This window comes from Mauremys reevesii, linkage group 1 (assembly GCF_016161935.1).
Source record: "Mauremys reevesii isolate NIE-2019 linkage group 1, ASM1616193v1, whole genome shotgun sequence".
In the NCBI taxonomy this organism is placed as follows: domain Eukaryota; kingdom Metazoa; phylum Chordata; order Testudines; family Geoemydidae; genus Mauremys; species Mauremys reevesii.
Genome location: NC_052623.1, coordinates 21774518 through 21790141, shown reverse-complemented (window position 1 = coordinate 21790141; position 15624 = coordinate 21774518). Strand labels below are relative to the sequence as shown.

Sequence of the window (15624 nt, the reverse complement as noted above, 5' to 3'; positions counted from 1 at the left end):
CCCCTTTCTGCTACAGACCATCTCTCTCTATACTAACCAGCTGGGCTCATGATCCGTTAAGCCTGGCTCCTCGTCCAGGTGCAACCTGGTATTGTTAATTGGCCTCTCAGGCCCTCATTAGCCCCTCCAGGGCCCGTGTGGGATACATCTTTTGGAGACATCCGCTCATGACTTAAAGATGGCGAGTGAGGGAGAATCCTCCACGTCCGTAGGTCAGAATGGAGGCAGAGAGCAGCTCATCTGCACGGCACATGTTGTCAGAAAGCTGCCACGGGCTCAGGACGTGGAGGGTGCTCAAGTCCAACAGCTGCAGCCAGTCTCTGCTTCCTTGTTGCACCCGTGGAGCTGAGAATGGTGATTGAGGCAAATCATAGGGATACAAGAGTTGTCATAGCACATCAGATGATTGATCCAGTTAGGCTGATCTCCTGCTCTCAGAAGTGCCGGATGCTTCCTAGGAATGTGGCACCTAGTTTAATTGCACAAAGCTGTAGTGCGCCTGGAGAGTGGAGGGTAACTTCTTACTATTCCCTATAGGAGGTCAGCTTAAGCCCTGCAGCATTCGACCTGATTGGGCATGAATAGGGTCCTGCTGGTTGGCTGGATTTGAAACACTAGCTCTATGAAGATCCATGCGGGGAGATTGTGGCAGGCTATTTTTGTAATGGCAGGGAGGCTACCACCATTAGCAGGAAGGCTGTGCCATATCTTTTTAACTTTCATGGGGGAAGCACAAAGAGTCATTGTCAACAGCCTGTCTGTGTGGGTGCATGGGGTTTTCATCATGTTCTGGAGGCACTTTCTATTCTGTGCCCACAATCCACCCTCCCACCAACCGTATCTCCCATCAGGCAAGATGTGCCCTCCGGACACAGCATAGGGAGCAGTTAACACTGTCGTAACACTCACGGCTCAGCAGAGGGGTAGCTTCTGGTTTGGTACCTGGATTCCGCAGGGCCTGGTGCACTGGAAATGCCTGGATAGGAGTGCACAAAAGTGCTCCTAAACCCTGATCTCTAGCATCCGCCCAACGAGCGGGTAGTTAGTGAGCTGATCTGCTTCGTTGTATCCGCTCCTAATTATCCATCAGTATTACGGCGGGATCAGTGGCAAATCCCTGGGTTGCAGTTGCACTGAGACTTACAATTACAGCAGGACAGAACTTGCTCTTTTTACATTTTAATGATTTGAATTTAGTCTCCAAATTCGACACAATAGCTCCTTGGAGGGTAATTGAAATGTCTATATGATTTTTAAAATAAAATATTGACTAACGTTTGCACAGGAAATGCTTTAAAATGCTTCTTTTCTGAGATCCTGCATAGAACAGAGTATCTTTGTTTGCCTCTTCCTCTCACTGATCATTGTGGGACCTCGGAAATCATAATCTGACCACTCCTCAGTGTGTTATTTAAGGAGTGGCTAGCCTCTAATGCACCCATTGTACCACTGGGAGAGGAGGGTGGAAGGAGAGAATCAGTGATCTGAAACAGACAGTGTTCCCAGTCCCATCGTTTATTCAGCTGATGAGTGGGCTTTGATAAGAAAATACAGTAAAATTCCTGAACCCATCTTGATCTCTTTCAGTTGGATACATTGCGTGTGTGTTGTAGGTTTTCCTTTGACTGATATTGGAGAGGGTCGTTCAGCGTTAGTTTGTGCAGTTAGTTGAGATTTCTTTCCGCTGTCCTTTCTGTCAAACTGTAACGAGCAAGGAACGCAGTCGCCTCATTTTAATGCTACTGGTTATCAGATTTGGGTATAAGCATCAGAGGACAGAGTGGTCCAGTTTCTAGGACACTCGACTCCAGGGGGAATCAGGAGATCTGAGTTTTCTGGCTCTGTCGTGTCTTTGTTTCCCCTCTCACCCTTGTCAGTTTTGCCTGTTTAGATTGTAAACTTGTTGGGGCAAGGACTCTCTCTCACTATGTATTTGTACAGCACCTAGCACAATGCTACCATAATAATAGGGACACATTGTCCCCGAGCTGCTAGTTCTTGTACCATGCCCACCCACACTGCACATAGCAGCCCAGATGTTCTCTAGATGTTGGACTCACTTCCTCATTCTGACTTTCATCGTGGACTTAAATGTTGAAAGTAGCTTCACGCTTGTCCTTTTGGCATCTCTGCCTAGGGATCTGAATTTCCCAGCATTCGCTCAGTGGGATAGTGATAGAGTAGATGGGTACATGTGATCTGCTCTTTGGAGGTGGAGGTTGTTCTGTCCCATTAGAATTCATTCCCTTTTTGATTGGAGGAGGGCTAGCCAAGCTGGGCCCCTCCATGTAATATTCTCCTCTGAGCTTCAGTGGCAAGTATGATCTTTCTGTCGATATGCTGAGTAGGGTAGAGGTGACCCTCTGTGGCAACAGAAGGAGGAAAGAACGTAATGCCATTAGAAGTAAAAACTACCTAGGGCCATGGCATTTTAGCTGCTTTCTCTCTTTGTGACCCACTGCCTCCTCACTCTTCTTTATTATACAGTGGAGAGTGGGGCAGCAAAGGTGACCTGAGATACAGCAGTGCTCACTGGCAGCGGGTGAGCTTCATCTGTTCTAGCATTTCCAACCAATGGATAATAGCAGCATTGATAGGCCGCATCTTCTCTTTGAGCCACAATGCAAATGTTAAACTCTCAATCCCCTTCTGAGGTGGAGAAATCGTGTCTTCCCTGTTTCATGGATGGGGGTGCCCAGAGAGGGGAAATTACCTGCCCATAATTGCACGCAAGTCAGTGTCAGAACTGACCTACTGAAATCAAGGAGAGTTTTTTCCATTGACTCCAGGGAGTGCAGATTCAAGCCTTTGTCTTCGGTTCACAGAGCTTAAGTTTTGACCCGACTGCCTCTCCAACACAGCATGTCCTGTGTGGAACAGAAGCAGACATTATACCTACCATCAATACATAGCAATAGAGCCTGGATATTAACTGAAATATTCAATTACAGATACATAAGGCCAAAAGTGGGCCACCACTCTGATTATCTAGTCTGGTCTCCTGGATATGTATTTCACCCTGTCTGGTCCTGAACAGCATAGGAAACTGAGAAGAACTTTGAGATGCAAAACTGAGGTTGTTTGAGGTCAGCATTGATCAACCCAATGATCCAAGGCCTTTTCCAATGGGAAGAAAATCAGTTTCTCCCCAGATGTGAGCAAAATCTTTTTCTTTCTGCTCTCGTCCCTCATGGGAGGGTTGGATCAGTCAACAAAGCAAGATTTCTTGGGGATTGTTGTAATGTCACTAGAACTTCTTTCAGTTTTACAAAACATTTCTCCACCTTGAATGTTTAGGTGCATGGGGTGCCCAGACACCTCTGTTCTTTCAGGCTCGCTTCTTTAACCAGCAGAGGGCAAGGAGATTTCAGTGTAATGAGGGGATTAAAAGGGGTGGATTATGTTGTTTGGAAAGGAGACAGAAAAGGTAGAAATACATCCTACCGTGAATGGTAGCGAAGAGGGTGCTCCTTTTTGCCTTGCCCTGTAATATAGCAACAGGGCACGTGACAGAGATAAAAGGACACATGTTTGAAATGGATGAAAGGAAATGCTTTTTTAACTTGGTATATAATGAACTCCTGGAATTCACCACCCTGGGATGTTATTGCAGTACATAGTTTAACAAGATTCAAAGGTTACACGGGCTATCAACTCTCCAGCTGCAGGGCATAAACTGATTGCCAGCTGGGGTCATGGAAAAATGTTTCCCTTCATGGAATTACATTGCGCAATCATCCAGGTGCAGGGGGAGGGGTTCGCTTGCCTCTTAAGCGTCATGTGTGAGCCACTGCAAGAGGCAGCATGCTGGGCTAGTCCGTGGCTATTTCGTGGTGGAAAATGTGCGGTGTGCAGCTTGTTGAATAAAGAGCTCCTCAAGGAGCATTTTCCAGCATAAAGGCAATTTTCCATGCATCTGCCACAAGCTGCTTTTTCTCTTGCCAGTGCAGTATTGAAAATGTCTCAACTCCACCACTGATGATGCGCTGATGGGTCAAGAGCTACTCCTGTAGCAGTCATCAGAAATGGGTTACGTGTCTGATCCAAAGCCCATTGAAGGCAATGGGAGCTTTCCGTTAACTTTAATGGGCTCTAGGTTATCACCCAGGTTTGAATGCGTAGGTTAGCCTAGTGCAGGTGTGAGCAGCCACATTGCAAAGCCGTACCCAAACCCAAGCTGCTCTAGTGTGTGTGTGTGCGTGTGTGTTGCTGCGGCTTCTGGGGATATGTTCCAGGGTTGTTGTGCTGTAGTACGCTGAGCCGCTGGATGATTCTTTCCTAGTGAATTGTGGAAGAACCTGTCTGTCCTTCCGGGCACATAGTGGGGAATTGTGGGAAGGCATTGGACATCTGCCAGCACTTCGGTGCTTTAGCCTGCATCCTCACTGCAAAGTGGGTGTTTTAATAGCCTGAGTGAAAACTCTAACCTGTACCCCGTGCTGGGCCAGCTAGCCTGGGTTTAAAACGCCACCAACCCCAGATGTGAGAGGGTTATGTGTGTGGATGGGAGAGGAGGGGAACGAGGGGCAACACCTGAGGAAGTGCCCGAGTTAACTCTACGGTGAAGACATACCTTTAATGCCAAGCCCTATTAGGCAACGGAATAGTGTGCCAGGGCACATTTTGAAAACCCCATCACTTAGCACATTTAAAACTGGACTTGACGGAAAATTATAGAATCCCTGCAGGGCAAAATTCAGCATCAGCAGGGGAAGGACTAAATGAGCTAATTAGAGGTCTTCCATCTCTAACTACAGATACTTTTGATGTTGCAAGAGTCTGGGTCAAGCAAAGTAATTAAGATGAAGGAAAAACTCAAAATGGAAAGAACCGCTTTCATTATCTGAGCATAACCATGTTGTGAATGTAACTATTAAAATTGCAGGTATCTAGATCTCCGGCAGTTTGGATCGGCCCCTCATGGAGGCTTCGGAATGGGGTTTGAGCGCTACCTGCAGTGCATCTTGGGAGTGGACAATATCAAAGACGTTATTCCTTTCCCGAGGTTTCCTCACTCCTGTCTTTTGTAGCTCCTTGGCTGACTCACATGGATCAGTCTGCACTGGAGTGTTTGTATGTATAATGTGTCTGCATATGACTGCTTGTGATGATATTGGGGAAAGATGGAGAGAATTTTTGTACCAAATAATGCTGTGGTAAATTTAATGGAGGGAGTTCGGGCGCGAGACTTTTCTTGGGAGATTTTAGACCCTACCATTTCTTAGTATTATTTATATAGCACTTTAAATCTTCAAAGCACTTCCGGTGCATTAATGAATCTTACTTAACTAAAGGGTTAAAATCCTCATGGGAGGAACAAAAGTTAGGACTATAATGAATAAGCATTGTTGAGAGCTGATATTTTTTAATGCAAGATGTTAATAAGGGGGTGTGACCCAAGCACAAGACTGGGAGTCAGGAGTGCTGTGAGGCTTAATTACATGTCTGTACAGTGCTTTGAAGATTGAGTATGATAGAACTGCTCGGTGTTACCATCACTGTGACACATTTGCTTTTAAGAAATGGCTATTGTAAAGAGAGAGTCTCCTGCCCTGAATTAAAAGCACGTACACATTGAGGTTGGAAAGTAGATCCTAATCAGCTGAACCTTGCCAGGAAAAATGTCTCTTATATTGTAACTGCTGGTGTGAGGGAGTTGATGGCAGTTGATTTTGTGAATCAATAAAGATGCATATTTGGCTTTTTCCCTCATGGTTTGTTTTTCAGTCATTAAATTTTGGTATTCATCATAATGGTGATTCCTTCAACCTGTTCAGCAACTGAATCCTTTACCTTACACCAGACGCAGAGCTCTGTAAGAGGTAATCTATGCAGACTGTCTTAAAGAGAATACAAATTAATGGGAAGAAAGAAATGTTCGGTTAAGTGGAAGTTGCTCTGATTCTCTGAAGTCAACATGTACTTCCTCATTTTTCTTGAGAAATGATTTCACGTTCAGCTGGCCAAGCAGATATATCTGCGTTTGTAAAACACCCTGCAACCAATACACACTCCCAGTCGTATATCAGGTAACTATGACTCTCTTCACTGTAGGATTTGATACAATCTTTGATAGATTTATCCTCCTAACACCCCTACTAGGTAGAGAAGAATTTATCCCCATTGTACAGATGGGAACTCTATGTAGATGAAGTGACTTGTCCAAGGTCACACAGGAAAACTGTGGTTGAGTTGGGACTTAAACCCAGGCTTCCTGAGTTGTAGTCCAGTGGTCCTGTCCACAGCACTATCCTTCTTACCTTCCACATATTGTCATAATCCTGAACTCCAAGATCTCTGGGGCAGGGTCTTTCTCTCATTTGTATAGTGCCTATCAGGGCATATCAGGGTTGGAAGGGACCTCAGGAGGTCATCTAGTCCAACCCCCTGCTCAGAGCAGGACCAATCCCCAGACAGATTTTTGCCCCTGATCCCTAAATGGCCCCCTCAGGGGTTGAGCTCACAACCCTGGGTTTAGCAGGCCAATGCTCAAACCACTGAGCTATCCCTCCCCGCATCTATCACGACACATCCTAAGCACTGCTGTAGAATAAATAATATGTACAGAAAACGACTCAGAAAAATAGGGTTATTTTTAATGACTACCATGTAAATAGCTGTATGGAGAGTGCCCCTCGATGTATCTCACACATTGAGAAGTCCCTCTTGTATCTACATTCTTTTCATTTTCCCCATCTCATTTGATTAAACAGGTGTTTACTGGGCATTAGTTGGTGTACAGCTCCCAGTGTACTCCAGGGAATTATCCCTCTACATTTAGGGCCTGATTCAAAGATTCCCATTGACATCAGTGGGCTTTGGGCCAGACACTAATTTTGTAATTGCCCCTTGGTTAGCTGCAAGATGTGGAAAAACTCTTGAGGTCAGACAGCTCCATGCTTGTGACATTACTAAGTAGCCACCAGAAGTATATGGTATCCTTGCCAAAGTTATCAGTAACTTAAACTCACAAAATGGCCACAGTGCCACAGCTGCAATCAGTAGAGGCATTTCAACTAGTTCCCCAGCACTGAGATTTTGTTATTGTTTAACATTTATTGGGCTGCCATAGGTGACAAGAATGAAGCGGGGGAGTCGATAGCTCAGTAAGCAGGCAGATCTGAATGCCAGGCCGGGCTAAATGGAGACGGGCCTTAAAGGCAAAGGTAAAGAGTTTACAGTTGATGCAGTGGAAAACACAAAGAAGGGGGTGATGTCAGCAGCCTGACGAGCCAGGAACAATGGTCTTGGCAGCATTGTTTTGAATGGGCTTAAAGGGGGCAGTGTGGTTAATACTAAGGCCGAAGAGGAGGAGATCACAATAGCATAAGATATTGATGGCCTGAGCCAAGAGCGCTGACAGTCTGACAAACAGAAAAGGTCAAATCTTTGAAATATTATGTATGTAGAAGCAGCAAAATTTGGACAGATGTTGAGAGAGCCAGGTCAAAGCTGATGCCCGTATTAAGGGCCTGAAGGCTGATGAGTGGTGTCCATGGTGATGGCAAAACTAGGGAGAGGGGAAGGCTTGAGATGAAGCAGGAGATTGATTGATAGATTTTATGGCCAGAAGGAACCATTAGATCATCTAGTCCGACCTCCTGCATAACACAGGCCAGTTTAATTCAATTACCTCTGTATCAAGCCCAATAACTTGTGTTTGGCTAAAGCATATCATCCAGAAAGGCATCTGCTCTTCATTTGAAGACTTCAAGAGATTGAGAATCCACCACTTCTCTTTGCAGTTTGTTTCATTGATTAAGCGCCCTTGTTGTTAATTTTTTTCCCCCTTATTCTTCATTTGGCTTTGTCTGGCTTAGTTTCTTGTTTTGCCTTTCTCCACCAGAGAACAAGATGGAAAGCTCAGTTGACCTTGAGGGCAATCTGTATCTCTCTGCGAAAGCTGTTGAAGAGGGAGGGACATTACCTGGATTGAGGCCTATGTGCTGGTGCTGTCTGAGGGCACGTCTACACTTACCTCCGAAGCGATCGATCCAGCAGGGGTCGATTTATTGCATCTAGTGAAGACACGATAAATCAACTACTGAGCGCTCTCCCGTTGACTCTAGTACTCCACTGGAGCGAGAAGTGTACATGGAGTCGATGGGGGAGTGTCAGCAGTCGATCTACCGCAGTGAAGACACTGCAGTAAGTAGCTCTAAGTACATCGACTTCAGCTACGCTATTTTTGTAGCTGAAGTTGCGTAACTTAGACTGACTTAGCTCGTGCCCCTCCCTCCCCCCGAGTGTAGACCAGGCCTGAGGCGAGTATTGTGACTGGCAGTCCTGCACATTCAAAAGTTCCTGTGAGATGTGCACTGCCCGTTAGTCCTCCTGGAACGTACTCCCTTACAGCCAGATTTCCAGGTATCTGGTGAGTATGGGAGTCCTTTCCCTTCCGAGCCTGGCATTCTTAGCCTCATGCCATGTGTACGTAATGCTAGCAGGTATTGCCAAGGAATGTGAGTTGTTTTTCCCTGGGATTTCCATTTGGTATGTCATGCATTTCCCTCAAATTTTATCTTAGAATAAAAGGAAGTTTATTTAGAGGTTTGGGGAGGCCGTTCCTGTTGGCTGTTTAGTCAGTGAAGCATGCCAGGAATCTTGTTGAGTCTTCATTTAGAATCTCTTCATTTGCTGGTTTCAGCAAAATAAAGACTTTCACTTTTGCAAGTAAGATCCTCTTGATTATTTACGCTTAGCAATCAGTTCTTGACGTAAACATGTACTAAGGCAAGTGAAACTGGGGGCTTTTGAATGCAGTAAAGAAATTGGCTCTCATGTCTGGGTCTCCAGCCCAGACACTGCATGCAACCACAAATCACAGAGTCAGTCAGCGAGCCGTTTGGGGTTTAATTCCTGCAAAGCCATCGCTGCCACGTCTCAGGTTTGTCAGCAATCCAGCGGCCTGAGGTTAGACTCGATGCGTTTCATAAACTGGGTTCGTTGTCCACAAAAACTGCTTACGTGGAAACTGGCACCGAATTGTGGAAGAGGAATTTTGAAGCTATGCAAATAACAATAATAAAAATAATGCTATCAATTCTGAACACTGATGTACTGAAACTCTTGCGGCCAAGAGCTTCTCCATAGGAATATTGAACATCGGGAGAGTCCACAAAGGCTACAGACATGAGGATACTGTGTTTCTTCCAGACTATCCAGAGGAGAGACTTTTAGATTCAGTTTTCACTTTTAAAAAATAAAAACATATTTTAGCTTCCTCACCTCTAAATATTACAGGGGTCTAGTAATCAGCTTGGTAGCTGGGGCCCATCTATCATAAAGATTGCCTTCTCCCATTTATTATTATTTAGTATTTGTATAATGGTAGGGCCTAGCTGCTTCAGTCATGGACCAGGATCTCGTTGTGCTAGGTGCTCTACAAGCATAGGACAATAAAAGACAGCCATGTCCCCCAAATACCGACAAGCTCCCTATGCAAAACTGCCACAGTTACCATTGACAGGAGCACCTGCACTAGCGCCGCACTAGCATATAGGGCAGATGGCAGGGGACATGGGTTTGGAACCCACTCCCCTGCTTGGCCCATAATAGCTGTAGCTGATAGGCCATTGGGGGCCCATTGGTTTTCCCCAGGCGTGAGGGGCTAGCAAAGCTCTGATCAGAGATGTTAAATATGGGTTTGGCTGGGGGCTAGTATTAGGTGCTGTAGAAGTGGGAGGTGGGGGGTGTTACAGAAGTGATCTGTTCCATGGGGGGTTGAGAATTGTCATGTGCAAAGGACAGATGCTTCCTTTTAATGGATGGTTGTGAGGTCTAAATAAATAATAAATGATGTTTCTGTGCCAGTAAAACCCAATAACATTGATCATTGCTGTGGTCTCCGCCTGCCCCGTAGACCAAAAGAGAATTACAGTAGAACCTCAGGGTTACAAACATCTTGGGAATGGAAGTTGTTCATAACTTTGAAATGTTTGTAACTATGAACAAAATGGTATGGTGGTTCTTTTAGAAATTTACAACTGAACCTTGGCTTAACTCAGTTTTGAAACTTTTCTGTGCAGAAGAAAAATGCTTATTGTAGCCATCTTCTTTAAAACTTTCCCTTTATTTTTATAGTAGTTTACATTTAACACAGTACTGTATTTGCTTCCTTTTTTTTTCTTCCCTTTTTTTTTTTTTTTGGTCTCTGCTGCTGCCTGATTGCGTGCTTCCAGATCTAAATGAGATGTGTGATTGTCTGGTCAGTTCCTAACTCTGAGGTTCAACACTACAAAATGGGACTGGAGGGGAAAAGGGAGATATTTTATATAAAGACTGGCAGTCATAATTTCCCAGCTCTTTCCAAAGCTACGGGGGCCACAAGAGATTGTTACTTCTCAAGGCTGAGCTTATTGTTTGATCTCATCGCTCCTTGCAAAGCTGCACCTTTCAAAGGATCATAAAGTTTGATTTTATGATCCCAATGGGAGAAAGGTACGTTTAATTCCACAGAAGAGTTCTGTACCAGTTGTTTCAGAAGCAGGCTAGACACGAGTCTGAGCAGGAGTTCAGATACTGTTTTGTGGTTGCTACTCAAAGTATTATTATAGTATTACAGTCGTGCCCAGATTGTGACGTTGCACTCCATAATGTTTTATGGAAATGTATTTGAGTGAATATGATGTAACTGGAATATGTTTTATGCAAAAGGTCACTTGTAAGGTATCATTACAAAGGTTATAACCTCCTGAATATATTCCTCCTATTTGTATGCATGTATCATTCTTGTATCTGAAGCTAGAAATATGAAGTATAACTCTGAGGTCCTATTGTAATTATGCAAAGTGTGGGCCATTAATGGGGGTTTAGAATCTTGATGGCTCCCATTGACTAGGACAATTGGGTGTAGATGGTTTATTTACCTGCAAACCTTCCTGTATATGTGCAGTCCAGCCCTGGATGAATGGAGGCTGGGGTCTCACAGGATATGTGAACATGTCACCTGATATTGGAATCCATCTTAAACGTAGTGCTTTTCCTTTTAGAAGGAGGGGTGGGGACCGAGAGAGAGAGAGGATTCCCACCTTGTGCCAAAGCTGTAAAAGGGGGTGGAACAGAACAAAGGGGGTGCCAGTCATGAGAACACCCCTGCTTTCCACCTGAGATGTCTTCTGGATCTAACAAAGACTGTATCGGGGAAAGGATTGGGCTCAGACTAGGAAGGAGTGTAGTCTGTGAAAGAAGCTTATTGGAACATCTCCGAGGGTGAGATTTTACCTGTAATCAGTTTCTGAATGTATTAGGCTTAGACTTGTGAGTTTTTGCTTTATTTTGCTTGGTGACTTACTTTGTTCTGTCTGTTGTTACTTGCAACCACTTAAATCCTACCTTTTGTACTAATAAAATCACTTTTGTTTATTAATTAACCCAGAGTAAGTGATTAATACCTGGGGGAGCAAACAGCTGTGTATATCTCTCTATCAGTGTTATGGAGGGCGGACAATTTATGAGTTTACCCTGTAGAAACTTTATACAGAGTAAAATGGATTTATTTGGGCTTGGATCCCATTGGGTGTCTGGGTTCTGGAGATAGGAAACCTGCTGAGCAGTTTTTGGTTAAAGTCTGCAGCTTTGGGGGCATGGACCAGACCTGGGTCTGTGTTGCAGCAGGCTAGTGTGTCTGGTTCAACAAGGCAGGGTTCTGGAGTCCTAAACTGGCAGGGAAAACAGGCTCAGACTTAATCTCAGCACATCGGATGACAGTCTCAAGGGTTTCTCTGTGACTGAACCCGTCACAGCAGGCTAGACATGGGTCTGAGCAGGAGGTCAGATACTGTTTTGTGGTTAAAAGAACAGGAGTGCTTGTGGCACCTTAGAGAATAACAAATTTATTTGAGCATAAGCTTTCGTGGGCTACAGCCCATTTCATCGGATTGTTGTTGCTACTCAAAGTATTATTATAGTTATTTGTATTACAGTCGTGCCTAGATGCCCTATCAGCAATTAGGGCTGCATCGTGCTAGACATTGTACTAGCACGTAGTAAGGAGACATCCCTTGCGCACATAGAGCTTGCAGTCAAACTAGGCAAGGCAGACAAAGAGTAGTAGAAGGGCAAAGATTAGGTGCCTTTCCAAAAGACGTGCTGTAGCTCCACCGGAAGTTATGGACTTGAGGCAGAAATTGCTGGGTGGATTTCCATGTCTGTGCTATGCAGGGGGTCAGATTAGATGAGCATAATGGTCCCTTCAGACTTTAAAATCTTTAAGTATTATTGTCCCCGTTATATAGTTGGGGAACTGAGACACATAGAGACTAAGCACCTTGCCCAAGGAGGTGTAGGAAATCTGTGGCATAGCCAGGAATTGATTCCAAGCCCCATGTCTTGTCCACAAGATCATCCCTCTCCATTTACCTTTAGTCTGATTCTTCCACTAGGAGCAACGCTGAATGTTTGTAACTGATCTGGTTTAAAATGTGTTTTCTCTTATTATAATTTCTTGAGAGCTCTTCTGGTTTCAATAAGAGTGTGGTAATACATTTAATAACTTCTTATTAATCTTACAATGAAATTTTGTTTAGAATAGTTGCTGCAAAGAAAATAAAGAGTAAACTTTCATTTATTTGCTAAATCTGTTTTGTGGTTTTTGCTCTTCGGTTCACCAGTAATGTTGTTGTACATTTATTTACTGCCGTTCATTCAAGACTCTCAGGCCATTTTACAAGCATTCCTGTTTGCACGGTGCTGTGAAGACGTAGGCCTACATTTTCAAAAGGCACCAGTGATTTTGGTGTCTCATTTTGTGGGCGCCCACCATCAGAACCCTCAACATGACCTGCTTTTGCAGAAAGTATTGAGTTCCCTGAGTGTTGAGCAGTTGCACTTAGGAGCCCCAGAGATGGACCAGAACCCCACTGTGCCAGGCACTGTACAAGCTCCACAAAAAGATGGGACCTGCCCCAAAGATTTTACAATCTGAGTATAAGACAAGAGACAACAGGTGGAGACTGACAGATGGAGCAAGAACAAGGAAACAATGAGACAACACTGGTGGACGCGAGAGGCAGTGGGTCTCAGTCTGCCAGCTTCCTACCCCTCAGCCCTAGCTAATTCGCCTAAATTCACACAGCAAGTCAGAGGCAGAGCCAGGAACAGAACACAGAAAATTAGTCTTTTAGGTGCAGAGCCTCAAAGGTATTTAGGCTCCTAACTTCCATTGAAACTAATCACAATGAGAATCTTAAATTCCTTTGAGGGTCTGGCCCTTAGCCCCTTGGGCCATGTCTTCACTAGGAAAAAAGGGCACATTTTTTAAACTCTTTTAACATCCTATGAAGACAAGGCAGTTGTAGTTATAACTTGTTCTTCTTCGAGTGCTTGCTCATATCAATTGCAGTTAGGTGTGTGCGGACGCTGCGTGCATGGCTGTCGGAAACTTTTCCCTGGCAGCTGCCCGTCGGGCCGGCTGTGGAGCCCCCTGGAGTGGTGCCAGTAACCGCGGTCTATATACGACCCTGCCAGCCCGACCCCCCTTCAGGTCCTTCTTACCACCAGTGACGGTTGCTGGAACAGTGGGCTCTTGCTCGCAAGTGCTCCACTAATCCCTAGTTCTTCTGCTTATCTTTATATATAGTTACCCATTCTTGGTTAATCGGTTTTGTCTAGTTGAATAAACCTTTCTCCCAAACAAATCAAGGCATCTTGATTTGGGCGTGGGCCCCTGCTGACCCTGCAGATACAGTTACAACTCGTGGTCTGCGATTCAAAAGTTCAAAGAGCTTCTCCCATCCAAGTCAAGGGCTGAACTGGGGGCCATCGCTGAGGAGGGCAGAATCGTAGCCCGGACTTCCCTCCAGGGTTCTTGAATGCCATGGACTCAGCAGCGTGTACCCTGGCGTTGGGTATCGTGATGAGACTCAATACCTGGCTCCAATCCTCAGGTCTCCCTCCGGAAGCTCAGCAAACAATTCAGGACCTCCCGTTCAACAGCCAGGGCCTGTTTGCTGAGCAGACAAACTCTAGACTGCATAGCGTGAAGGACTCCCATAACACCATAAAATCCCTCGCCATGCATACCCCAGCGACTCAAAGGAAGCCTTTCAAACCACAGACCGCCCAGCAACGGTCTTTTCCTGCTAGGCCAGGCAGGACTTCTCCCGCAGGAAGAATAGATATAGTCAGCGTAGGCCATCGCGCCCTCCTTCTGGGCAGGGCCAGGGACAGACCAAGCCTCCTCCAGGCCCTAAGCGCCCCTTTTGAAGGTGCGCACAAGGAGGGATTACCAGTCCACAACCCGGCCAGTTATCCTCCCTTCTTGAACCATCTGTCCCACTTCTACCGTGCATGGTCCCTTATTACGTCGGACCAGTGAGTGCTCCACACGGTAGAGGCAGGATATTCTGTCCACTTCTGCTCCTCCCCACCCTCCCATTCCCCTTGCCCGTCCCTCTTCGGGGACCACTCTCACAAGCAACTTCTCAAAAAGGAGGTTCAGACCCTCCTCGCTCTCGGAGCAGTGGAGGAGATGCCCCAGGAGCTCAAAGGCAAGGGTTTCTACTCCTGTTACTTCCTCATCCCCAAAGCAAAGGGAGGCCTAAGGCCCATTTCGGACCTGAGGGAGCTCAACAAGTTCATTGTCAGCTTGAAGTGCCGCATGGTCTCCTTGAGCACAATCATCCCTTCTCTGGATCCAGGAGACTGGTACGCCGCCCTTGATATGAAGGATTCCTATTTTCACGTATCTGTCGCCCCGTCTCACAGGCGGTTCCTCCACTTTGTGGTAAACAAGGTGCATTATCAGTTCAAATATTTAAAAATATATGGAGATATACCTATCTTCTAGAGTTGGAAGGGATCTTGAAAGGTCATTGAGTCCAGCCCCCTGCCTTCACTAGCAGGACCAAGTACTGATTTTGCCCCAGATCCCTAAATGGTCCTGTCAAGCATTGAACTCACAATCCTGAGTTTAGCAGGTCAATACTCAAACCACTGAGCTATCCCTCCCCCACATAGCTCTCCCATTTGGTCTATGCACAGTTCCCTGTGTCTTCACCAAATGCATGGTGGTTGTGGCAGCCTTCCTTTGCCACCATTACATGCATGTCTACCCTTAACTGGACTCCTCCAAGGCCGCTTTTGTCAGCAGGTGGAATCGCAAGAGCGAATGGTCAGAGACACATTCGAACACTTAGGCATCATTCTCAATGTCAGCAAATCCGTCCTCACCCCGACTCAAAGAATAGAGTTCATTGGGGCCGTCCTCGATGCCAATCAAGCGAGAGCGTTCCTCTCAGAGGCACGGCGTCTGGCCCCCTCGCAGATAATCAGCAGCCTTTGCAGCTTTCCCATCACGGCGAGGCAGTGTCTCAGGCTGCTGGGCAGCATGGCATCCTGCACCTATGTGGTGTAGCACGCCAGATTGCGACTCAGACCTCTGCAAGCATGGCTCGCGTCCGTGTATCGCCTGGGCTGCGACAGTCTGGACATGGTGCTGACCGTTCCAAGGCATACCCTCGATTCCCTACGATGGTGGCTGGACCCCCGCTTGGTGGGCGCCGGGTTTCCATTACAGCCTCCCCAGCCCACCTTGACTCTGATAACGGACATGTCTGCGCTGAGCTGGGGCCCGCATCTCGGGAGCCTGACAACTCCGGGAATGTGACAGGTAGAGGAACTGGC

At 45.9% G+C, this 15624-nt stretch overlaps 1 protein-coding gene across 3 annotated transcripts in view; it reads left to right on the top strand.

The window, feature by feature from the left end:
- Nucleotides 1-5707, top strand: part of NARS2 (asparaginyl-tRNA synthetase 2, mitochondrial) — a 77779-nt gene extending 72072 nt beyond the window's left edge. For all 3 annotated transcript variants that reach the window (XM_039530996.1, XM_039530993.1, XM_039530984.1), the window contains exon 14: nucleotides 4886-5707. In XM_039530996.1, coding sequence (XP_039386930.1) covers nucleotides 4886-5030 — 145 coding nt within the window. In that variant the 3' untranslated portion in view covers nucleotides 5031-5707. The remainder of the gene's footprint in view (nucleotides 1-4885) is intronic.
- The last annotated feature ends 9917 nt before the right edge of the window (nucleotides 5708-15624 follow it).